We start from the raw sequence: 25,813 nt of genomic DNA, 5'->3' as shown, positions 1-25,813 counted from the left end.
CAGTGTTTGAGCTCGGGTGTGGACCCAAACAGCTTGACTCCATAGCTCTTGCTCTTAACCCCTAAATCAGCGGTTCTCAACAGACAGGGGAGGGCAGTTATCTGAGACATTTCTGATTGTCACCATCTGTGAGGCAGACGGAGTGGTGGTGGTAGAGGCATCTTGTGGGTAGAGACCAAGGATGCTGCTAAACATCCTACAGCACACAGGACAGCCCTCAACAAAGAATTATAGGCCCCCAATGTAATGGGGCTGAGATTGACGACCTGCTCTAAGTGATCTCCCAGGAAGGCTTGTTTTCTGTTCAACTGCCAGAAAGTGGAGTTAGTTTACCTTTAACATTAAAACCTACTAAAATCTATCACATGTGGAGGGTGGTGTGATGGCATGATTCAAAGAATCCAACTGCTGTCTGAGAACAGAGAACGTGATCAACATTCTTTGGTGCTGAAAGTAACCCTAACCTCGTGAGAAAGGGACTCCCTACCAGGAGAAGGGTTTTGTCCTGGCCCCATTGTCAAACGCTGTGTGCGTTCACACTCCGTCTTTGCCTATTTCAGATTCGGACCCTGTGGGCGCTAAGTGTCCTTTAAGGAAGGACATTGACCCTTAGCTTTGCTTTTCATGGAAATGCTGTTGATTGTGGAAACTAACATGTTCTGGACTGTCGAGACCTGTGTGAGAAACCACCTGTTAGAAACTCCTTTCTGACCCCCAGAATCCTGCTGCCACAGTTATGGGAATGACTGTGAAAACCTTGGAGTTTTAAGGGATTCTTTAAACTCAAAAGAGAAAAAAAATGTAAGAAACTGAGATAAGGAAATATGTATAAGAGCTAATTTCTGGGCTGGGCAAATATATCACTTGTTCAACACCTTGAACTTATAGGTACCTGTTTAATTTTTCTCATTTTATTTTTATTTGTTTCAAATTCTACCAAGTAAAGGTTTATTTATATAAATGAAACTCTAGAAAATATTATAAAGGTTAATTTTTTTTTTTTTTACTGCAGTAACAACAACAAAAAAACAACCAGAAAATTTCCCATCTTAACCATTTTTAAAGGTACAGTACAGTAAAAATGTTCTAGTTTAAAAAATTCTTTTATTGGTGAGAGGAAGAGAGAGAGAGAGAGAGATTTGTTTTTCCACTTATTTATGCATTCATTGGTTGACTCTTGCGTGTGCCCTGACTGGGGATTGAACTTAAAACCTTGTAGCAGGATGACGCTCTAACCAACCGAGCCACCCGGCCAGGGCATATATTTTCTAGTTTTATGCCATAGTTACCCGTGAGAGTTCACTGTGGCTGTTTTCTACCAGTCACAGATGAAGTGGATTTCATTTCTCATTGGCTGATTTATTTAACAAATATTTGAGTGCTTACCAAGTAGGAGATAGAGCAAGGATGTGGCTTTGTTTTGTTCTAAAATAGAAATGTTTGGTGGTTTTCTAATTATAAGATATGTGCTTGTTCAGAAAATACAGAAAAGCATAGACACCTGTAGTACCACAACTCTGTTGACTCTTGATCACTTCCTGGTATATCCCTTTAGATTGTTTTTTTGTTGTTATTGCTGATCTATGTCTTATGTTTTTACCCCAAATGCTATCATATGCTGTACTCTTGTGTTAATAACTATTTTCGGTTAATACAGTGTAGACATCTTTCCAAGGCAGTGAATTTTTCTGTATAATTTGTATCATTTCAATAGGTGCCTTGTATTCAATAATGTGTATGTACCACAATTACAGCGATCATTACTCTTTCATTGAACATCCAGGTTTCCTTTCTGTTTTCTAAACAATACATAGATGGTCATTCTTACATGTATCTTTGTATTCTTGTTTAGTAAGGGGAGAAACAAGGTCTCTGATTACTGCATTCCCGGGAATTAACACTGCACACAGTAGGTATGTGATATAATAATATTTGAGTGAATGAATGGCTTGGTTATTTTCATAGGATTAGAAATAGGGTTTTTAATATGGGGGTGGGACTTCATGGTGAGGTAGGGAGCTTGGTGATTGGGGTGGTTCAGCTGCTTGGGGCAAGACTCTACTAGAGGTCACCCAGGTGCACTGAGGCCAGAGGTTGCCTGGGATAGAGGAAGGGGCCAGAAAGGGAGATGCCTTCTCCAGATGTTTGTTGACTGCTTACACAGCACCCAAGGACAGGAAAGAAAAACTGCTTCCTCTCTTGCCTTCTCCTTCCCACATAGCCAGCTTTCCCACTGTAGGAAACCAAGGTTTTAGGTCAGTGTTATCTGTCCTGTTCACCCTCTTTATGCCACTTACCAGCTTTCTTCTGACCTTAAGTTGCCTAACCTCTCTGAGCCTCTGTCTCAGCTCTGTAAAGTGGGGTTGATTGAATAGCCAATAATACTAGTATTTGTTGTGCCTGCCCTGGCAGGCATGGCTCAGTTGGTTAAGTGTTGTCCCATGCACCGAAAGGTTGCCAGTTCAGTTCCCGGTCAGGGCACATACCCAGGTTTTGGGTTTGATCACTGGTCATCTGGGTGGGTACGGGAGGCAACCGATTGATATCTCTCTCTCACTCTCTAAAATCCATAAAAACATTAAATAAATTGTTACAGAATAAGGAAGAGAAAAATATAAGACAAAAAGATTTAAAAAAAAAATTAGTTGTGCTTTGCAGAGACTTAGAGATTAGTTACTAACTGTTAATTGTTGTTAGCTAATATTATTTTGGATGAAGTAAGAGTTAATAGGTGACCCTATATTCTTTTGTAGGGAGAAATCCACTGTAAGCTCATACAGACCAACTTATTAACACAGTATATAATATGTGTTGAGCTTTATGAAACAATCATTTTGTGAATTAGGGACTACCTGCAACTCTGCAGGTGGTGTGGGAATATAATTCTTTATTGAGCAGAGGAACTGCATGTTCTACCCCTGGCTTTCAAGTGCCATCAGTCCCTTGCATAGCCATCAGTAAAGGACAGCACCTGGCATCATTGGGGTAGGACCCAGGGGCAGCTATTTACCACCGCTGCCTTTCCGTTGTAGTGGGAAAAAATGTCTGTATAAGTCAATAGGAAGCTGTTTCTAAGCTTGGGGTGAGGCGAATGATCTGCAAAATGTTGATTGTGGAATCTACAACTTGAATATTGCTACAACGTAGAATCAGTTCTTCATTGCCTCTCTGCTGACCACACTGCTTAATGAAAAATTTTGAACCCTATTTTATGTCTTTAATGCTTTTCTTCTATTTCCTTGATATTATAACGCCTCCGGCATGCCCAGCAACACCTGGGTCCTGCCCCTAACAGCGTCGACAGCTTTTATCGTTGAGGAACTTCCTTACTGCCGCCCCTCCCCTTGCTGCTCGTTAAGGAACAGTACGATAATGAATGCAGTTTAAAAAAATCGCTTCTGTCTTTCCTGGGCTCTGCTAGTGACCCTGTTTTTCCAGGTCAGGAAAAGGGACTGAATGAAGGGCGGTGCCAGATTTGAAGATTTCTTTCCTTTCACAGTTTGGACTTGGTTTAGACACCCTAAAGCCAGCTTGGCTCTCCACAACCCTCGAGGAATGTCTTCCTGAATGAATAGTTTCCACATTGCTGAAGGATTTACACACCAAAAAACGAAAGCATCGAAACTAAAAAATGTGACCCAGCCCGGCCGGGCGTGGCTCAGCGGTTGAGCATCGACCTAGGACCCAGGTGATCGGGGTTCGATTCCGGGTCAGGGCACATGCCCGGGTTGCGGGCTCGATCAATGACTCCCTCATCATTGATGTTTCTATCTCTCTCTGTCCCTCTCCTTTCCTCTCTCTGAAATCAATAAAGATACATTTAAAAAAAAAATGTGACCCATATTTGGGGTGATTCTTGTGACAGAAATGTCCTGTGCACTTCGCTGCTGCCCTAAGAGGAGCCAAGGGGCATGACTTAAGGTCTGCCCGGGCCTGGTCATGAATGATCTCTCACGGCCGTGTGAGTTGTACCCGGCAGAACAGAGACCAGGAAGCAAGTAGAGTGATGCTCACATTACCTGTGAGGGGCTTGGAGAGCTTTTGACTGCTCAGTTCTTATTTCTCTTTTTGTCTGTTTTTTCTCCCTTCTTGCTTTGGGGTTAACTCGGTGCACTTGCCTCTTACAGTTCGTTTTCTACATGCAAGCATTTATGGATGCTGCGGGTATCAGATCATCTCTTGCAGGGGTGACAAGAAGGAAGCATGGATGCCACCACGCCTCTGGCAGATGGTACCTGCGGATCCTTGCATTTTCCCCGCTGAGACATTCAGCCTCAGAACCCACCTCAGCGTAGCATTCCAGGCACCACTGCCACAGTGAGATGAAACCAGTTTACTGACCGTCTATTGTCTGTCACTTAGGCTCCTTCAGTTTGCAAGTGAGGAAAACCAAGACCCAGAGAGGGAAGGTGACTTACCCAGCGCCACACAGAGTTAGTTAGAATCCAGGTCCTTGGGTTCTTGGATCTTTGCTCTTCCCACTAGTTAGTCCCTCCTAGTCCCTGTGGGCTTAAGAACCTCGTAGCCAAGCCCCTTGGCACTGTGAAAATAAGGCTTGATAGAGAGAAGGGGCAACTCTTTTGAGTAAGATAACATGGTATGTGTGCCTGTGCGTGTGCGTGCACACACTACTTATGACATCTGTTTGGCTTTCTTCCTGATTCTTTGCTATTTCCCGTTGGTGTTGCCAGCTGGGAATTTTAGGTAATAAAGGGATTGTGCTTTTTAATCTGACAGAAGAAACTGGAAGTTACTGCCAGCCCTAGCTCACGTTCCTGTAATCATTTCCTCGCATGCCTAGGATCAGTCCTTGGAAGAACTGTCTGTGTCCAAGGCCAGTGGGGAGGACAGGAAGGGAGACTGATGTTTACTTATTTATTGTGGTGTGTGTGTGTGTGTGTGTGTGTGTGTGGTGAGGGGAGTGTCCTTAGATAGAAAAAAAATAACACTTTGGGGTGAGGCTGAACTCCAGGTAGCCGCAGGCACCTGGCCCATCCTTTCCTTTTGACTCTGCCCTGGCAAGGACAAAGCACCTGGTATTTGGAAAAGCCTTTGCTGCTCATACTGTGGCTATTTCAGGGGAAGTTAGCTAGAGAGAGGGTGTGAAGGGCTCTTCCAGATTTTTCTTTCTCACTATGTTTGGGGAGGGGCAGGTTCTTTAGAAAGAAAAAAGAAATCCCCCGAGTCAATGCCACATTTGCAAATGCTTTTATATCAAGATCTTCAAACTTAGTTGCTTTCCTTGTCTTTTCTTTTAAAAATTATAACAGTGCCCAGCTGGGCGTGGCTCAGCGGTTGAGCAGTCGACCTAGGATCCAGGTGATCGGGGTTCGATTCCCAGTCAGGGCACATGCCTGGGTTGTGGGCTCCATCCCCAGTCGGGGGCATGCAGGAGGCAGCCGATCAATGACTCATCATTGATGTTTCCATTTCTCTATCCCTCTCCTTTCCTCTCTCTGAAATCAATAGAGATATATTTAAAGAAAATACATAAATAAAAATTATAACAGTAATGCATGCACATAGTGAAAACAGAGCGGAACAATGTGGAGTAGATTTCTTCTTTTCCTCCCCACGTCTAGGCCCCCTCTACAGACAGTCGATGGTAGTGGTCCCTGCGTGCACACACACCGCATGTGAAGATACGCGTATACATAAAGTTTCAGGGCATAAGGACTGTGTTAGTTTGCCGGGGCTGACATAACAAAACACCATAGGTTGGGTGGCTTAAACAACAGAAATTTAATCTCACAGTTCTGGAGGCTAACCGTCTGGAATAAAGGAATTGAAGAGTTAGTCTCTTCTGAGGCCTCTCTCCTGTTCTCCAGGGAAAAAAAGGTGGCTGTCTTCTCCCTGTGTTCTCACGTGGTCTTTCTGTGTTTCTGTGTCCTAATCATGTCTTCCAAGGACACCAGTCACATTGGCTTAGGGCCCACTCAATGACCTTGTTTAGCCTTAAGTTATTAAGGATCCTATATCCAGATATCCTGAGATCCTGGGAGTCAGGATGTGAATTGGGGGCTGGGGGGGCGTGCGTGTGGAGAGGGTAGGATAACTCAGTCCAGCCCATAATACTGACTTACTCTTTTTAACTATGTTGTATTGTATAGATAGCCCATAATTCTTTATCCAGTCCCTGTGTACCTGGAAAGTAAGACTGTTTCCATGCTTGTAAACAGCCTCAAACCTAAATCTCTGTGCCCCTGTGGAAGTGTACCCGCAGGACGAACTTGCAGAGGAATTGCACGCATTGCTTGCCAAAGAGATCATCTTGGGTGCTTCTTGAGTGTGTTGTAATTTCTTGTGGAAAAGGAGAGTTTGCAGTATCTACAAATTAAAGCCCTGCTACTTTGTGATGTGTTGGTGGGAGAATTTCAGAGTGTGACACATGACTTGTGCATGTGGCCCTGTGGGGTGGGACTGCCAGCCCCTTTGTTTGAAGTGTTGCCATTATGACTTCACCATACACTGTTTGTTCAGCATACATTTATTGAGCCATTAATGGGCACTGTTTTCATTTCTCTGTGGTTATTATTTTAAAAGAGACTTTAATTTTTAGAGCAATTTCAGTTCACAGCAAAATTGAGAGGAAGGTACAGAGATTTCCCATGTACCCCCCCCCGCCCCACACGTGCACAGTCCTCCCTTGTTATCCACACCCCTCACCAGACTGGTACATTTGTTACAATTGATGAACCTATAGTGACATATTATTATCCAAAGTCCATAACTTACAATAGGGTTCTCTCTTGGTGTTCTACATTTATTTATTACCCTGATTTGTTCAGTAAAAGGGTTTGGCCCTCTATTGCCAGCAAGACACTGGCACCTGTCTTTGAGTTTGTGACTGCCCTGGAAGTTAGGCTGGCCAGGAATTATTCCCGGTTTGAAGGTGAGGATCAGGGGAGTGACATACTCAGAGTAAAAAGCTGTAAGTAGCAGGGGCTGGATGTGAACCCATTTTATTCTACATTTTGCTTTTCCAGAAAGAGGTGGTAAGTCAGCAGGGCTGTGAGATTTTTCTAGAGGTTAATATTACATTTCCTTTATGGACGCTGTTTTGAATTTCTATTTGTTCTACATATCAGTGTTTATTTAGCTAAAGATAATGCATTTGTACCCTTGGTGGTTAGCATAGTTTGCTTTGATAAGTAACTTTTAGGCTACTAGAAAAAGGCTATTGGATTTTAAAATTAGGCGTGTGGGTGTATATGTATGTCTATCTATCTGTCAGTCATACCATAGAATTATACAGTGAAAGTGGAAGTAAGGAAGTTTGAAAAGTCAGAGCCATAGAATGCCATGTGACCTTAATAATAGGATAAGATTAAGCCAGTATGATTTTCTTTTCACATTTTCCATAATCACATCTCTCTGTCATTGTTTATCTGTCTTTAAATGACCAGGTATGCTCACATTATGTATGTGTCTGTACATTTTTCTCATCTGTGGATATATTAAGTTTACATGTTGATTCTGCTGTGGGAAGGTTCTGTCATGGGAAGAATTAACTGCTTTAAACATGTTTATTTTCCCCAATAGGATATTTTGTTTATCGCATTTGGATTTGATATACAGTAAGGCTGGTTATCTAAGACCACAGAACTAAAGAGTTAGCAACCAGTGAAGGAGGCAGTTGGAAAAGAATTTGGAAAGCTGAGGAGGAGAGAGACAGGGCTCAGAGAGAAGGAAATGTGAGCATGCGAGTGGAAAGAAGTTAGTAAAATCGGGGATAGAAGACGTGAGTGAGTGATTGTAGAGGAAGGTGGCCCATAGGAACACCACACAGGCAGTAGTGTTAGGGTCCCACTGGTGTGGCCTGTTAGGTCAGCCCAAGTGGCGTTAACTAATCTTACAAAGCAGCAGCCTAACCTTCTGAAGCAAGAAGAGTCTTTTGAGGAAGGTGACTTGGAAAACTGAATGAAGGTGGAGAGAGTACATTAGCAAAATTTAAAGTAATAGTAAGGAATGTCCAAGGGCTCAAACAACGGCAGTTTCATGAGGTAAATGAAATAACTTGGGAAAGACTACCTTTCCCAGATCTGTCATAACATCCTCATGATTACAGCCTGTCTTAAACCTGTTTATCTATGATCTCTTCTCATTGTAAGTGATGTTTATAGTGAGGCATTCTAATGGATGCTTGTTTTGCAGCTATGCAAGGTCTTGAACTTCCTTCCAAATCATTATCAAGAGACTGAGTTATTAGGTTGTAGGTTTTATAGAGACTATAGTGTAATACATGTAGGTTAAGTTGTTATTTGCAGTTTATAATAATCCCTTTTGTAGAAATCACTCCCTAACACCAGATGTGTCTAATTAGGTCCAAGAGACCACAGCATAAGCATAAATACTGTTACCACCCCCACTTTATAAATTAGGAGTCTTAAAAGGGTTAGTAACTTGTTCATGGTTAGTAGTTAGGTGGAAGACCCAAGCCCCAAACTTAGGCAGGGTGGCTTTAAGCTTCAGCTTTCCACAACACTACACTGTTGCCCTATGCTCTACTAAAGATCTCACTTCCTTTTAGAGCAGTGGAAATACACTGTGTGATATTTAATGCTGGATATGTATCATTTGTCCAAACCCATTGACTATACAGTGAACTCTTAGTTGAACTATGGTCTTTGGGTGATTGTGATATACCAATGTAGGTTCATTTGTGGTTTAAAAAAAAAAAGTACCATTCTTGTAAGTAATATTGATAAATGGGGGAGGCTCTGAATGTGTGGGAGAAGGAGTATATGGGAAATCTCTGTGCTGCCGTCTCAATTTTATTGTAAACCTAAAACTACTCTAAAAAAATAGTATTTAGAAAGAAAAAAAAAATAACACCAGACCCCCAACCTGGAAACTTAATCCCTGTTTTATTTAATATCCCCAAATTATGTCTAGTTGCACTGACCAATAAAGCACAATCAGAGATTTAAATAAATAAAAAAAAGAGGGAGCTCGGCCGGCGTGGCTCAGCTGTTGCGCATCGACCTAGGATCCAGGAGATCGAGGTTCGATTCCCAGTCAGGGCACATGCCTGGGTTGCTGGCCCAATCCCCAGTTGAGGGTGTGCAGGAGGCAGCCAATCCATGATCATTGATGTTTCTATCTTTCTCTCCCTCTCCTGTCCTCTCTCTGAAATCAATAAAGATATATATATATATTTTTTAAAAAAGCCTTTTTCTCCAAATGAAAGGTGCGTGCTATTAGTGGTACAGCAGGAGCTGTGCGCTCCTCTGTGCCCAGGCCCCACTCATTACTACAAGCTTACCATTAGGGCATGAGGCTGTTTAAATAATGCACAGGTAAGAGGCATCTATTCCCTATGAGCTGCAAGTTGGACGCTCCCATTATTTCCTGCAGAGGAGGATGGTTGCGGACATACATAACCCTTACAGCCCAGCACATCCCCAGGCGTCCAGACAGTTCATTCTTTTGTTCTTGGTATTTTGACAAGTCTTTTTCTTGGGCCCGTTTCCCTGTTTTTCATGTTTTCCTCACCTCGCTTTGGCCTTTTTCTAGTTCTTGGCTTCTTTTGCTTTTAGCTGGTCCCAGAAATCTTCATTTTGCCTTAGAGTGATGATGATAGGGCTTCAGGGGAATTGTGCCTTTTCTGTGTAATTATTGGGCATCTTCCAAGCCTTAATGCTTGCCATTAAAGACAGCAGCCTTAGACCCATTTTGCTGAAAGCTTTGTTCACATACTAAACTGTTCCAGCGTGTTCTGTGGGCCGGATGGCTCAGAAAAAATGGTAGCCTGACGGGTGGGCCGCGGCGGGCTGGGGCTCGCGGGCTTGCGACGCAGCGGTTCTAAGACGCCCTGTGTTCCGTTTCCAGTTGGCCTGCTGCTGTGGCTCCGCTGGCTGCTCCCTGTGCTGTGGCTGCTGCCCCAAGATCCGACAGTCCCGGAGCACCCGCTTCCTCTACGCGCTCTACTTCATTCTTGTCTCCGTCCTCTGCTGCATCATGATGTCCCAGACCGTGGCCAATGAGATGAAGGAGCGCGTAAGTCTGCCCGCTTCAACTCTTCTCGCCTCTCATGGTTGATGAGGGGGTGTGGGAAACGGCCCGTTTAGCAGATGGGCCCACCCGCCCCAGTGGGATTCGGGGTTCGGGGTTCGGGATATGCTCGCCCTCTCCGAACCTTCAGGGAAGCCTCTTCAGTGCTTTCCTGCCCAACAGGGGAACCAGGCAACGTCCTGATCTTTAGTAGCAGCGTGGGTGCAATATGATGCCGTTGGTGGAGGGGATTGTGAGTTTTGTCGTACTCGTTGATAGCCATTCTGATTGGATGCATAGTTTTTTCTTGTTGTAAGGATGGCTGGAAGTAGCTGTTATAAACACTTAATTCGGCTTATATGGCCAGTATTATAAAGCCTGTAATCATTCTGCAGATCATGAGGCAGCTATAGGGCGATTTTTACTTTTCTGGATATGTTACTTGTAGGGTGACTTGCAGGGTAGGTGTCTTCGGAGGTGAGGATGGATTTCAGCCATTTCTCAGGCTGTGCATGTATGTAGAGGTAAGCCTGGTATGTGATGCTGATAGAGACGCATATAGGACCTTTTTCTGGAATTTCCCCATAGTAGGCCTCTTAATCAGCCAGATTACGAAGGGTAGGGATGTCTTGGGGTTTTTGAGGGAGTCCAATAAATAACACCATGTTTCCCCTCCCAGGTTCTGAACAAATTAACAAAAAGACTACAGTTGTCAGCAGCTACATGCCAAACGTCACCTTTCGCCTCACAGACCTGATGTGAGACAATGTGGCTTGTACCTGCAAGGAAGTAGGCTTCCTACTGCTGATCCCCAAAATGAGTCAGACTTACCCAGCTCCCTTCTAAAGGAAAGGGGGAAAGGAAAGGCGAGCTTTTCAAGCCCCATTTGCCCTTATAGCTAAGTGCTCCATGCTCTTGGAACCCCTCCCATAAAGGAGATGGCATCCCCACAAGCAACTCCGAGGAAATGTTCATTCTCTCCAACCTTATGCTGAAACTACAGACTATTTTAAATACACTCAAGTGCATCAAAACAGCCATTTTTTTAAATGCACTTGGTATATTCTTATCCATTAGTTACAGTAGGCCCTTTGAAGCTTTCTGATGGGTAATGCTTTCATAATTGTGATTGTATGGTCTGGAATATACCAGAACTACTGTTCAAACCTGTGAGATGAAGATTCCCCTCTGATAGCTCCACACAGTGGATCTCTGCTCGGTCAGGCACCTCAGTGGGAGCCATGGGGCATTCGAACTTGTGAGAAATGGAGCTGATAATTCAGAAGACAAGGCATAAAGTCTCCTGAGGCATAAAACAAGGTGAAAATTATTAAGTACCATATGAGAGCAGGCACAAAATGCTGTTGAAGTTTGGAAGCAGGGAGACCAAGAACTAAGGCTGCCTCCTTAGTCTGTACCAGGTTTCACTCCATCTTGGTGGTGTTTTCCACCCATTCTCTTCCTCTTACCATGGTTTAATCTTCTATGTTTGTGACAAGAAGTTTAAGAGGAATACTGAGAGGGTAGATTTAAAAAAAAATTTTTTTAAATTGATTATAGAGAGAAAAGAGGGAGTGAGAGAAATGTCTATTGGCTGCCTCTTACACACCCGATCCTGGGGATTGAACCCGGGTATGTGCCTTGACTAGGAATCAAACCAGGGACCTCTCTGTGCATGGGATGACACTCAACCAACTGAGCCACACCGGCCAAGGCTAGATTTTTTTATAATGTTCACTTGAGGATATGTTTATTGATTTTAGAGAGAGAGGAAGGGGGGAGAGAGAGAGAGAGACATAGATGTGAAAGAGAAACATCAATTGATTGCTTCCCTTACGCACCCTGGCCAGGAATAGAACCTGTAACCTTTTGCTGTACGGGACAATGCTCCAACCACCAACTGAGCCACCCGACCTGGGCTGACAGGGTAGATTTTAATTCTTATTCTGAAGGTCCACTTAACCGCCCACTTACTACCTATGGTAACTTAATGTTCTCTTTAAATTCAACAAGGATTGGCTTGAGGACCCACTTGGTACTGTGGTAGGAACGCTCAACGTGGACCAGATGTCTATGGTACGAGCTCTGCTCTTCACTCTTGTTTTCAGTCTCAGTAGAATGGAGCTTTGGATCCAAGAAACAAAAATCTGAAACCATACAAATAGATGGTATCTCTTAGTGGTAAACCTGTCAGAAACATTGTTACTGGAGGTAGAGATAATTTGGGAGCCATAGGTACATATTTTAGGATATGACTTTTATAATAATAATTTTAACATTTGATTACCATCCTAGTAACCTGTGAAACAGTCCAAAAAACTCCAGCCAGTATCTATGATTTCCGGCTAGAACACTTAAGGCACAGAAAATGTTGACTGGTGTTGCTAGGGAAGGCTTCACGGAAGAAGTGACCTGTGTGATAATAATGTCTATCTGAATTGCTAATACTTATTGGGTGATGCCATGTGCCAGGCTTTATTCTGAGCTTTTGTCTGTATCATTTCACTCATCGCTGCTTTACTCACCAGATGAGTCATTTTAGTACCTTGCCCAAGGTCTCCAGCTCCAAGTGGTGGAGTGAGGATTTGAACCCAGGTGGAATGTATTCCTAGTGACTAGACTATACAGGTGGGCAAGGGAAAAGACCAAGAATGGACACGTGTAAAAGGACAAAGAGTAGACATGAGCAGGGAAAATGACCAAGTCTTGCAGGGATTTCAGTGCTCAGGTGTGCCATTGGACCATGGGCTGATGATAAATGGGCAGCTGCTACAGATTCTTGAGTAGGAGGCTGTCATCAGAGAAACAGAGTTAGGGCGGTGAACCCGGCAGTGGTGTGTATGTGGTGTGATTTGGGGTCAGAACAGAGAGGAAGGGAAGGGAGAGAGAGAAGGGCTTCTTATAAATGGAAGCCTCATAGAGGCTCTTATAAATGTTTCTTTGGCTGCCCCCTGAATGTAGTTATTTAAAAATGGTTTGGCGAGGCTTTCTGCATAGGGAATGAGGTCCCTGTGGGTGAAACCAACCCTTTTCCATCTTTAGGGCCTCGCAGGAGGGCCGGCCAGCTGGTCACAAAGTCAGCTTGTTTCGTGGCCCGTAGAAGAGTCTGACCTCATCCGCAGGCGGCGCAGGAGGGTGGGCGTTGAAAGGCCCCCTCTGGGGGGCACGCGGCCTCTGCTGCAGCCTCGCCCCCCAGTGCTGGCCTGCGGGGAGGCCTGGGGCTGGGCCGGGAAGGGGAGAGAGCCTGTGTGCCTGTAGCAGCGGAAGGGAGGGTGCCGTTGCCGCCCACCCAGCTTTCGTGTGCCATGGACGGGGCTCTGTCTGGAGCCACGTGGGCCTTTGTTCTGCGTGTTGGGAGCGAGAGGGCAGCAACCTTTCCACTCATGTTCGGGTTTTGCCTCGGTTTCAGAGTGCGCCGTGTGTAAGTCTGAGCGGAGGGAACTGCACGCAGCTGCTGGGCCAGCCTTCGCCCTGCGTTTCCCTCCAGGACGCTCCTCTTTCCCCGGAGCGCTGTGGCTCAGAGGAAGCTTTACTGTGCTGGTCGAATAGGGCGTGATTTTTGCCTCCTGGACCGTTTTTCCATCTCAAACTGTGTGGGAGCCATTTCATTGCAAGTCATTCATGTCCGTAAAGTAACCGTGTCACTCGAGCAGGCACAGTCTTGAGATATTTGATGTTTAGGGGATTAAAAATCCATTTTAGAATGTGGCATGCCAAAAAAAACGGGTGAGATTTAGGCCTCCTGACCTGCACTACCTCAGCATGTAACTTCTCCCTTTGGAGGCAGATGACACTTTGAGTTTTGGGCACCCTGGGTAGCTGCACTTTGCTTTGCGGGGAGGAGAAAGGACCTCTTGCTTTCTGTGGAAGAGGGGCCTCTGAAGCCAAGCCTGCTTTGTAAAAGCGAGGACAGGTGATGATGTGGCCCTCAGGCCTTCTTGCCCGCGAGCTCAGTACACAGGGAAGGTGGGAGGAGCCTTATGTATTCCTAACTTGAAGCATCTTCGGTCCATTATCTCTTCCACGTTGCACTTGATCCCTGGGCTGCTCTGATCCATCGACATTGGTAGTAAGTAGGTAGTTCCTGAGATGGCTCCATCTTTACATTTTAATTTTTTTGGAACCAAAATGCATCTTCCACAATTTGGAAGACTTTTTTTTGTGTATCGTATGTTTATTTTAAATTTAAGTTTTGAAGAATTATTCCTCGTATTGGGAAAAGAGGCCACTAAGATGTTTTTTTTTTGATACCATCTTTTTCTTGGCCCCTCGTTGGTTTTAGGAGGCATTATGTTTTGTTTCTAATCCCACCTGATCTCTTTAGGAAACGTGTTTTATTGGACACAGCATTCTCTGCGGGTCCGGGTCAGGTTTCCTTTGAGTGGTGATGTGGAAACTGCCCTCCTACATTGGCTGTTCTCTCCCTGGATGAAAGAGCTTTTTGGTTCTTTTCAGCACAGGGTGATAATGTTGCAGGGAAGAGTGGGCTTCAAAGGAACATTGGGCAAGACTTAACAGGATCCTGATAAGAGGGGGACTCATGACTGCAGTTTCCTCTGTGTCTTCAAAGTAGCTCCTGACTTGCATTCTCTCCCTGGGCTTGATGAAAGTAAGCCTGTTCAGAATCCAGGCCCCCCAGCCCCACCTATTAGCCACTGCCACGCCCACAATTTCAGCTAAACCTGGAACTCATCCCCTAGCATAGGAGCTGTAAATTGGCCTACAGGCTTTTGTTTGGGCAATAAAAAATTAATTAAATTTGGCTGCATTTAGAAAGGCTAACATGCTGCAGTTCACCAAAGGCCCCGCTCCCGAGTGCTTGCTTATAGCCTGTCTCGAACCTTTCCCCTCACTCCCCTTACCCTAACACCACCCTCCCCAGTTAATACCCCAAAGGCATTTGGATTTGCAACTCCCCAAATAGAAATAGCTTAAATCCTTTCAGTTCACAAGTTTTTGAAAAGGCTATAAATGTCAAAATAGAGGGCTCTCTTACCTCACCCATCCTGGTGGGCAGTATGGAAGCTGCTCAGTGTGCTGGAGTCGTCTGTGCAGGCCCTTCTCTATCATAACTAGTCTACCCCTTTGCATGCCAGAATCTGGCATTTTTATCCAAGTAACTTTAGAAATTGTCCTAATCACTATGGTCTACTAGGCTCTATGGACCAGTCAATATCAGGACTAATGTAGGGTGGAGGTGGGAACTTGGATCTAAACCAGGCCCTTCCTTCCCCAAGTTAAATCCATCACCTACCCCTCCCCTTGTTACCAGAAAAGGGACCTGGCCCTGAGCAGGTTTGCCTAGGGCCAGCAGGTAGTGTGTGGGTTTTTGACTTCCCGTGTAGGAAGAATTTCACAACAGGAGTCCAAGTAAATTTTAGAGGATGTGTATTAAAGCTGGGGACAGTGTAGCAAGGAAGGGCCTAGGATAACAGGAGAGGGACTAGGTGGGGAAATGAGCCTAGGCTGGGCTGCTTTGGCTCACTAAGAAGTCAGAGAAAAGGGGGCCCTGGGGACAAGTTCAGGGGGTTTGCCTGGGACAAACTGCTGCTGCCCGTTGCTACCCTTGTTGCAAGCCTCATGGGATCCCTTAGAGTTTAGGAGATGCACGCCTGTGGGAGTAGAAGTGGGGGGAGGGGAAAAGGATGGGCGTGCTCCCAGGAGAGAGAGCACGAGCTGGGACCTTTGTTTTGAACGGTTTTAAAGGCTGGGTATTTAGGGGAGATTTTAGGAGAGGATCTCAATAGAATATTCATCAGCTTTATTCTGATGTCCCAAAATGAGATTTATTCTCTTAACTTCCTCTATCTTTGGTTGGCAAATGGCACTAACTGGATTTCTGCTGTTTTTCTCCCTGAGTAGGATCATTTAAGCTATTTACCCTCTGGTTGGGAGGAGAAGTGCAAACCATTTTTTTATTTTATTGATTTTTAGAGAGAGAGGAAGGGAATGAGAAAGAGAAACATCAATGTGAGAGCACAACATTGATCAGCTGCCTCCTGCACTCCCCCTACTGGGGATCCAGCCCACAACCTGGGCCTGTGCCCTTACCTAGAATCAAACCTACAACCTTTTGGTGCACAAGACACCCAACCAACTAAGCCACGCTTGCCAGGGCCAAACTACTTATTCTTTAGTGTCCTTGATTTGGGGAAGAAAGGATTTACTACGTGGCTACAAACTGCTGTTTAACTATCTGTCTCAGTTTTTCTATTCCACTTGCCCTGGCTTACTAGCCCCTCTGGTCCCCATTAAAATCTTAAGCACATATTCAAATCACAGTCTCTACATTTATCATGAAGTCCAAAATTTACCAGGGAAGTGGAAAAGGGGCTGCTGTCAAGGCTGCTAACTGGATTTAGACCCTTTGCACAAAAGTAGCAGATGGGCTTAAGAGATTTTTCTCTATTTATTCAGAAAATCCAGTCTGTCAACACATTCCCTAGAGGTGATATATAAACTTTTCATCTGTAATTTCACTGTTTCATTGTCTTCATCAGCTGGAGGAAGGAGGAGACACAACCATAGGAAATTGGTGTATATTGACAGTATTAATATAAGACTATGTGGAAGTAAATTAAAGTGAAACTCTTATAAGATAGTAAGAGGCTAGGAAAGTTTCAGAGCTGGAGGAATAGGGAAACTGAAGCAGGAAAATGAAACAAAGCCAAAAAGCTTTGCAGGCTGCTTGTAGCAGGACCTTATCTCTTTACAAAAGAATGCAGGAGAGGAGGGGGAAGGGATAGGGGAGAGGAGGAACCTTAATTCAGACTAATCAGAGAGACTACTTAGTGCGAATCATCCTGAAGCCCTTAAAACAGCCGGGAGGAGGGGAAGAGAAGAGTGCCCATTGTTTAAACAGTATAGTCAGTGGTCTTGGGTTTATCAAGATAAAGTTTCCAGGTACTTCTCATAAATTGTGGGAAAACCATAACCAAGAGTTAACCTGTACCAGGATATCTGGTAGGAATTTTTTAACCTTATAGGCAAGTGGGTATATAAGGCAGAAACCTCCCATCCCACTTGCTCTTCAGATTAGCTGGGAGCCCGTCTGTGCTTCATAAGCCAGATGTATAGATTTGCTAGCCTTGTTTCGTTGACAAATGTGTATGCTTTAATTTTTTAGATACATTTGCTTTAATGTTTTAATAAATTCATCACAGTGCAATTGAAGTCATTCATATAAAATCATTTATATGAGAAGACATGAACTGAGGTTGGGAACAGTCCTCTCCCAGTTGACTCGGGGCTGTGCTGTCTGATAACACCTCTCTGGTGTCTGTGAGAGGTGCCTGTCACAAAATAGTCAGAAGATTATTTGTAGCCAGTCTAGTCCCAAGGCCACGTCCACATCTTGTTTTCCATCACCCAGAATGAAGCGGTCATCTCCTCTGTGCCTGACCCTTAAAAACGCCCCGTTGCCCGGGGCAGCTCTTTCATTTCTGGCTTTGGTTATTCCATATGGGCATCTGCATGAGAGTGAGTATTATTTGTGGGAAAGCCCTCCCTGTGCTAGTCATGGAGATTAAAAAAAATACATGAAACAGAGTTACTAAAGGATCCAATTAAGGGATAAAAAATGGATAAAAGGACACAGCTCACATTTATGCTGTCTGCTCCGTGAAAAGATAACAAATATGCAGCGTTAGCAGAGAAAACAGTGATCTCTTTTAGCGTATAATTTGAATAGAAGGTGAGCGTTTTTTTAAAGTGGAAGAATCTTAAGTCATAATCTGAACCGACCCCCTCATTTGACAGGTGGCGGGAAGTGGCTTGTCTAAGGCTCTGATGCGAGGTAAAGGTGACGCTAGAGCCCAAGACTGCTGGCTGCCTGGCAGGTGCTTTTTCTGCCTGTATGACTAGGTTTGGTTGTTGTACACATGTTCATAGAACAAGAAAAGCCTTAGCAAGCTTATCCTTCCTTCTGATTCCTAATCTTTCTTCCGGAGTGAGTGGGGAGGGAAAAGCATTTCTTCTGGAAACAGCACCACTTGGTGCCCTTGGCAGCTTTCTTAGCTTATCCACCCCCCCTCCCCTTCCTGTTGTGAAGGCCAAAAGCTGGGCTCAGGGGACAACTGCTAGTCTGGTAGAAAACAGGGCCAACCACAAATCTGTCGTTTATTTATTTGGTGGCTTTGCATATAAAATAGAACCTGCCTTCAAGTTGTGTTTGTTGTAACTACCTTTTTAAAGTAAACAAACATCAGCAGTGAAAAATATTCCACTTTGATCCAAAACACCATGTAGGTTGTCCCAGCACAGAATGGCAGGTATTTAAGCTGAAGCTGCAAAGGTTCTTGTTTTGATCTTGGTGTTTACTGGTCGGGCGTTCAGAGAACTGTGTACCTGAGACCTGGAGCGTCAGGTGTTGCTGTAAAGCACTGAGCTCTAGAGTAGAACTCTCCGTTCTTAGCTGGTGTTTTATAGTTTTTGTCTTAGATCAAGTGTCGAATTAGCAAGTATATATGTTGCTGACCCAGTTCTTTGATTCTGGAGCATCACTTTAAAATTCGGATGAGATGGAGTGCCTTTCAAAAGTTCTCTTTCTGAACAGCAGCTGGGTTTGTTGTCCTGTTCTCCTTACGTGTGTGATGTGCATCAATGAGGACGTTTCTGAGGTTAAAGGTGGATTGGGCCATCCAACTTCAAGGCCTTTTTAGAACACAGAGGGAAAGTTCTCGTTGTGGCCTAATCAGAGTTCCCCTGTGGGGAGGTTCCACCTCTTTGATCCTGGGTTTCCAAACAGTTTTATCTTTGGTCTAAATTCCATGTAGACATAACACCATGTGGGAGAAAACCGAGTCCCTGCAACAGTCCCCTCCGTGGCTTCTCTCGCTGCTGGAGCCTCACCCTCCACCAGGGAATGCTGGGAAATGCTGGTGGGAAATAGTTCTGCACTAAGGCAGGGATTTGGACTAATGGATATCCCGCTGAGAGTCTATTTTTGAGTCTGAACCAGACAAAGAAGTTTGGTCCTGGTCCAGCAATAATGAGCTTGCCAGGAGCCAGAAACAAGAAACAATAGTTACTGTCCTTGGTCTGCAGGATCAGTTAACTACCCAAAGCTTTTGGGGGGTGGGGGGTATCAGACATTAACGGGGGTCTCTGTTTCAGGATGGGTCTGGCTATGGGAGTGGGGAGAAAGATAAGATGTGAGAACTGAAGTTTTCCTAACCCTTTTTTTCCTGTCATTATCAGAAGCATCTGTTAAGCAACTGTCCGCAGATGTGGCCTTGGAGCTCTCTGCAGATAAATAGTACAGGCAGGAGCTCATGGTTAGAAATGAGCAGTTCTGTCCTTACAGGGTCAGAGGTAACAGACAAGTGGCACAACACATGATGAACTCAGAGACAGTAGCCCCAGAACGCTTGGGAGCAGGAAAAATAAATATTGTGACTAGTTGAGTCTTGATACTTTACACAGAGTTTAAAAGTAGGTGATAGTGTTAGTTGGGTAAACTGTAATCCGAGTTCGTGTCTTAAAAAACTCTTTTAAGTCTGTAATTCACCCTCCCCTCCCCTCCCCTCCCCTCCCCTCCCCTCCCCTCCCCTCCCCTCCCCTCCCCTCCCCTCCCCTCCCCTCCCCTCCCCTCCCCTCCCCTCCCCTCCCCTCCCCTCCCCTCCCCTCCCCTCCCCTCCCCTCCCCTCCCCTCCCCTCCCCTCCCCTCCCCTCCCCTCCCCTCCCCTCCCTTCTTCTTTCCTTCCTTGGCAGGTGCCAAGCACCCTGTGAGGTGCTGTGATGAGACTGGTAGCAAATTATAAAAATTACTTGTGTTTAACTTCTAGTGTTGAATCGGCTCTGCTGTGGAGGGAAGCAGTGTCTGCCACCCCCAAGACATGCCTTTTAGGATATTGATTTTAAGCTGGTTGATTATTGGGAAACAAAAGGCTCAGAAAACACCTTTTCCCTCCGCCTTCGCTGCCTAGAAGGAATTTAGATGGAGGATCTGTTCCTGGAGGGCCATTCACATGGAGATGTCGGCAAACATTTGCTCACCAAACATTTGCTTTTCCCTCTCCACGGGTATGCCTTTCCTACCCAGTTGTCTCCTTAGAGCAGAAAAGGCTATAAATCCCTGCTACCCAGCACCTCTTTAGGTCTCTATTCTCATAGCCCTCAGAGATACGTTCACATAATAGACTTCGCACACTTTCTCCTGTTAACCTGCCTCTGTGGATTTGATTATTAGCTGAGCTAGAAGAACTTAAAACATGAGAGGAAAAATGCCTTTTGCCCCCAGAGCTGGCTGTCATGATTTTTATTTTAAGATTAGGAAAGAACACAGCCATGTCCAGGAACCGGAGATCTGCCTGTAAAACGGGTTCCAGGCAATATACTGCTTGACATAAGGAAAGGATGCCTGCTGCCCAAGATGGGTAGGCCTGTTTTTCTGCTCTAAAGATAACATAACTGACCTACAATCCCAAGATGGGTTGCAGAACTCTGGTTTGTTTGGAAACAGGAAGACCTCTTGACCCCAGTAACAAAGACCCCAAACAGGATGACAGGATGCACCAGGGGAGAGAGAATCAGACGAGGAAAACCATGGAAACTTATAGTATCGTAACTGACCAGTCAACACAGCCGATGACCCTGAACCCCTTACTCTTAACTTTTACCTGTAAAAGACCATTTGCAAGTTATTGGGGCGTTTGAGTTTTTGAGCCTCAGCTGCCTATTCTCCTTTCACTGGTACCTTTGAAACATTAGGTCTCTTTCCTTTTACCGCAACCTAGTGTCAGTTTATGTGGCTTTCCAGGCACTGGGCAAGTGGATCCTACTTTTGGGTCCAAAAACAGGGCTGTGGGTCTGAGTAGCCTATAGCCTTTGTTCTTGGAGATGGAGCCGTGGAGCTCAGGCGGGGAAAATGAGAGCAGGGTGGTAAGTGCAGGGTGGGGCAAAAGTAGGTTTACAGTTGTTCATATGGGAACTAATACAATAATTAATAAATAATAATGTAAGAATAAACTCTGTGTTTCACATACTCACCGCTGTAAAACGACTTTTGCCCCACCCTGTATATACAGAAAGAGCTCCCAAAGTTAGACTGGGTGTATACACAGTTGTGTTTGAAAACTAAAAATATGAGAACTGCATTAGCGACTGTAGGAGACGGTGGTGTCAGCTCAGCTATCACTTCTGTTGGCCTGTGGGTCGTATTAGAACTCAAGAATGCTTTCTCCCTGCCTTGTCTGAGGTCTGGGGGCCCAGGTGATGTAGGAGGTTTGTAAAAGAGAATGGAGTGTGTTGCAGTCCCTCTAAATCAGGGCTGGGTTTAACCATAAGGGGATTGGTTATTTTGGGGTGTGGTTTTTAAATTTCAGTGAGGCTGTTTCTACAGTCTTAAAATAAGTCTAAAATTATCATCTGACATGCCGGCTTTCATCAGTGTGGGTTTTATTTTTGATATCACAGGCTGTTTGCATAACAAATGTGAGGACTTTTTTTCTGTTAGAGCTGTTGAGGGCTTCTGACCCACACAAAAAGTGTTGGCCCTCACAGGCATGTCCTCACCCCCACTCCTTCCACTGCCTCTCCAAAAAACCCTTTTTGCAGGCAGATAAATTAAAATACTTAATTTGCTGCTCTCAGAATGACATATGGGAGATGCACAATTGGATTAATTTAAAGCACACGTTCCCTTTGGGGCCAGCAGTGAGCCCTCTGGGGAAGGGAAAGAGTCTAAGGGAGGCCAGAAGGCAGGACCTAGTGCTGGGAGCTGCTGTGCTCTCTGCCAGTCGTTTGGCTTTTGATCTGTAGAGTAAGTTATCACCAGTTGTCATTTGCCTTTGAGATGTTAATTTATACTTAGGCAGTTCTGCACAACTTCTCAGCTATTCTTCCTGGTGGTCCAGGGGTGGGCAAACTTGTCCTGTGAAGAGCCAGCTAGAAAACATTTTCAGCTTTGAGGGCCGTTTGGTTTCCAGCAACTACTCAGCTCTGCCATTGTAGCTCATAAGCAACCAAAACAGTGTGCCAACAAATGAGTATGGCTGTGTTCCAATAAAACTTTATTTACATAGCAGGAGCTGGATTGGACCCCCAGGCTGTCATTTGCTGACTCCTGTGTTAGACCTTCAGTGGCTCTGTGCTTGTCATAGGCGGTTAAATTCTCCCCTGCTCTCCACAGGGGAAGCCTCAGTGGCCTAAACTTTGTGCTGAGGATACCAGAATACTTGCTTAAGTTGCAGATAACTGGGCTGCGTGAACCCACATACTGGGTGGATTAGGCAAGAAAAATGCAGCAGTTTAGCAAGACATGTTTAACAGTATATGTGTCGTATTCCGTGTGGCCTTTTGAGAGCATTCTCAGGTAAAGATAATTCGTATTCTGTTTAAGTAGCCAAGCCCAGCCTTTTGGTGATCGGGAGGAAGTAGGAAGAGAGAAAATAAGTGTGCGTGTACGCTAGTTTCCTTGCTGTTGGGAACCCCCAGTTCCAGGTCCAGTGAATGGTAAAATAGGAAAGATGCTGGGCCAGAAACCTAAATGTCTGACGTGTCCTGGTCCTCAGTACTAGGACTGGGAACAGTATCTAGGAGCCCTCAGAATCATGAGGTTATAGGTATGGTAGAATCCATTCTTTTGGGGGATATTAGATTCTCATGTCCCACCTAAGGTGAAAATTATGAATAGTCAAAATTAACCATGAAAATGGTTGAAATATCCATGAAGTAGAGCAACATGGTTTTGTGGATATAGCATTTCACTAGAAAGTTAGCTCCTTGTTAGCATGGATTTTCTTAACTTGTTTTATTGATTGTTTATATCTCCACAACCTGGAATAATACCTGTACACAACAGATGTGAGTGAGTGAGTGATCAAACTCTGTTATAATATATGTTTAACTGTATCATGTATATAGTATGGAATAAAGAATGCACATGCAAACTAATTTCACTGGGTTTAAAACATTATTTACAGAAGACGGTCATGGCACATAGTCAAATTTACATATAACGTGTCACCACTGTATGCCAGGTTTAGACAATCAAGAAGAAAGCTGATTTGGGGCTCGCTGTCTTGTGTGATTAAGTGGCCCAGATAAATAGAAAGCTTTGCCCGTTCAGACATTCAGGCCTCGTGTTACAGAGAGCTCGGCATCCCTGTCCAAGGCATCCTTCAGCCAGCCTTGTTCCTTTCAAGGGAGCACAAAGTTCTCCATCAAACCCTATGTTTTGTGGGAAGGGAAGGGGAATAACCCTATTTTTCAGCTAAAGCAAAGCCCATACCTCCATAGGCCACATCAAAACAGCAGACAGGACCTACCCGTTCCATGGCCCCCGGTCCCCAGTGCTGTTGCCTCATTGAAAAGTTCCGTAAGTTCTCACTGAAATTGACTCTTCGGGAGCTCCTTCAAGGTCAGAGAGTGGCGTGGTCCTTGTTTGTACATCCTGCCTCCCTGCCACCTAGTTCTCTAAACAGAGCCTGACATTAGCTGATCCCTGTTCCCCTTCTGTGGACGAGCCCTTCACACCGTCATCATGAGTCAGTCCTCTGTGAGTTGTCTTGTTCAGAATGAAGGCTTATTTCATGTTTGATTAGACTTGTTTTCTGACTGTCTACTCCTGTCTATGGCTGTTTGATCCTAATGAATGCTCGTGGTAGAGGAGCTGTGAGCCTGCTTTTGAGATTGTGAGGAGCGACTCTTTGGGGGCATTCAGTTCCTGATTTCAGAGGTGACAGGGTCAAATAAAACCAGTCTGAGGAATTTTTGTTCCTCCTTTGGTTTTAATAATGACACAATGTAGACTCTTCTCTTAAAAATGTTTAGAAACCCAAACAAAAGAGAAGCAAGGACTGGTTGTTACTGTTTTTAAATAGCCTTCACATCTCACAAAGGGCCTCAAAGATAATGACTCCTTGAGAAAGGAGCCTGGTTGCCTAGAAGCTGTCTGCGGGGGGGGATGGAAGCTGATTTCAGCTTTCCCCATTTCACAGCTCTGTCCATTGCTGGGTAACACACAGGCATCACAGTCATGGGCCCACAGGGAAAAATGAGTTGCCTTAGAAAGTCTGAGGACAAGCAGAATATCAGAAAGGGAGAGGCAGACTGAGAGAGGCTCTCTGAAATTCATTTTCAAGGAAGGGACGTTAAACAGAATGTGTGGATCTAGTTCTTCTAGTTTTCGTGACATTACTCTTGCTGAGCTGCCCAAAGCTTTCTTTGCATCTTAGCTTCATTCAATGCCCTAGAAATTTTATATAATGGAATGTACGAATCATTAGTGTTGTTAATATGCCATGTTCTCATCTCTCCCAAATAATGTTTTGATATTACAGGAACATGACTCTCATCTTCTCCATTTCCATAAGAATCACTCCCAAAGTCTATACTTCATTTCTAAATTCACAGCATCTGGGCCTGTGGCCAACTAGATCAGTAGGCCTTTCCGTAGCTCTGTATATTTATTTGCCTGAGATGGGCATAATTTATTTGTTTTCAGGGCATAACTCTCATTTCTCCTGTGTACACAAATTATGTGGATTTTCCCCTAGCCCCCGTCCTTTTGAATTGATTACTTGTGTTGATGTTTTGGACATCTCTTCCATGATTTGGGAGTTCAGTTATATTCTTTTGGGCCTTGGGCAGACAAGTAAGTGAATACTGTATCTTTCAATTTGAATCCTTTGGGAACATGAACAGAGTATCTGTGCAGTTCTGAGATGCTCCTTTCCCGCCATGTTTATATCAGGATGCATCAGCCAGTCAGTGGTTCATGTCATGTGCCTGACTCCCTTCCCCAGGTTCTTTTTACAAAAATATAGTACCTCAGAATTAAGGAAGTTTACTTAATGGATATTATGGATTAGGAACTATGGTAAGTACTTTACAAGAATTAACTGATTTAATTCTCAGGGCAACTTCATGAGGTGGGTGCCAGTATTTAATTTTTATTTATTTTTATTTTTTCCATTACAGTTGATATTCAGCATTATTTTATATTAGTTTCAGGTGTACGGGGTGGCAGTATTATTTCATTGTACGAAAAGGGACATTGAGGCTCAGGAGGCCGTGTAATTTGCCCAAGTTAGTGGCGGAGTTAGGATTGGAAGTGAGCTGTTTTATTTTTACTGATAGTTTGTGGCCTTGAGGGTTGGGAGGAAGCCCCTGGTCCTCACATCTGTAAAGAACCAAAGTGGATACAGTGTCCTTGGACGCCCAGAGCCAAGTTTCAGAGGCAACACCCTTGGCAGGCCCATCCCCTTCACCCCACAGTGTGGAATCTGTGTGTGATGTATGTTTTCTTTTTCCAAAACTGGGATGGAGTTTGGAACAGCAAATATTGAATCAGAGCAAATTCCCCTTGCTAAATCCTGCCAGCTTCTTCAATTCGAAGTTCTTTGCCTAAAAATACTCACTACTTACTGAAAGCTAAATGACTAAGTCACCCACAGAGCATAAAGCAGGCCTTAGTATTTGGAGCAGGGGGTTGTTTGCCTACTTTTATTTTGGATAAAATATGCCATGCCACATACTCACCCTTCGGTGAGCCTAAGGGCCTCTGGGAGTCAATAAGGGAGGACATTTGTGGGGGATGATTGGATAGGAGCTCAGGCCTACTGGCGTTAGCATTCTTCTTAAAATGGACTTAGAAGGAGAGAAGTAGGTTTGGGGCAGGAGGTGAAGAAGAGCCTGAAGGTGAAAGATGAGCTGGTGTAGATTAAAGTGTTACAGGTGGTTGGGGGTGTGTGTGAGAAATTAGCTTTGCTGATAGAGTGGAAGAGAGAGGGGAGGGAAGAAAATATTTGAAAGACTTTTATAGAGCAATAAATCCCATACAAATTAAACAGCCTGTTGAGTGAGGTGGGGTGAATAT

The 25,813-nt window shown here is 44.5% G+C and overlaps 1 protein-coding gene across 1 annotated transcript in view; it reads left to right on the top strand.

Annotated features, from left to right (window-relative positions):
- The window catches only part of SERINC5 (serine incorporator 5), an 86,387-nt gene that overhangs the window by 31,847 nt on the left and 28,727 nt on the right, over positions 1 to 25,813 (top strand). The window contains exon 2 of the mRNA XM_087815434.1: positions 9,832 to 9,999. Within this exon, the coding sequence (XP_087671560.1) occupies positions 9,832 to 9,999 (168 nt within the window). The remainder of the gene's footprint in view (positions 1 to 9,831; positions 10,000 to 25,813) is intronic.

This window comes from Miniopterus natalensis, chromosome 3 (genome assembly GCF_054644295.1).
Source record: "Miniopterus natalensis isolate mMinNat1 chromosome 3, mMinNat1.hap1, whole genome shotgun sequence".
Classification (NCBI taxonomy): Eukaryota; Metazoa; Chordata; class Mammalia; order Chiroptera; family Miniopteridae; genus Miniopterus; species Miniopterus natalensis.
This window is presented reverse-complemented; position numbering and strand designations above follow the sequence as displayed.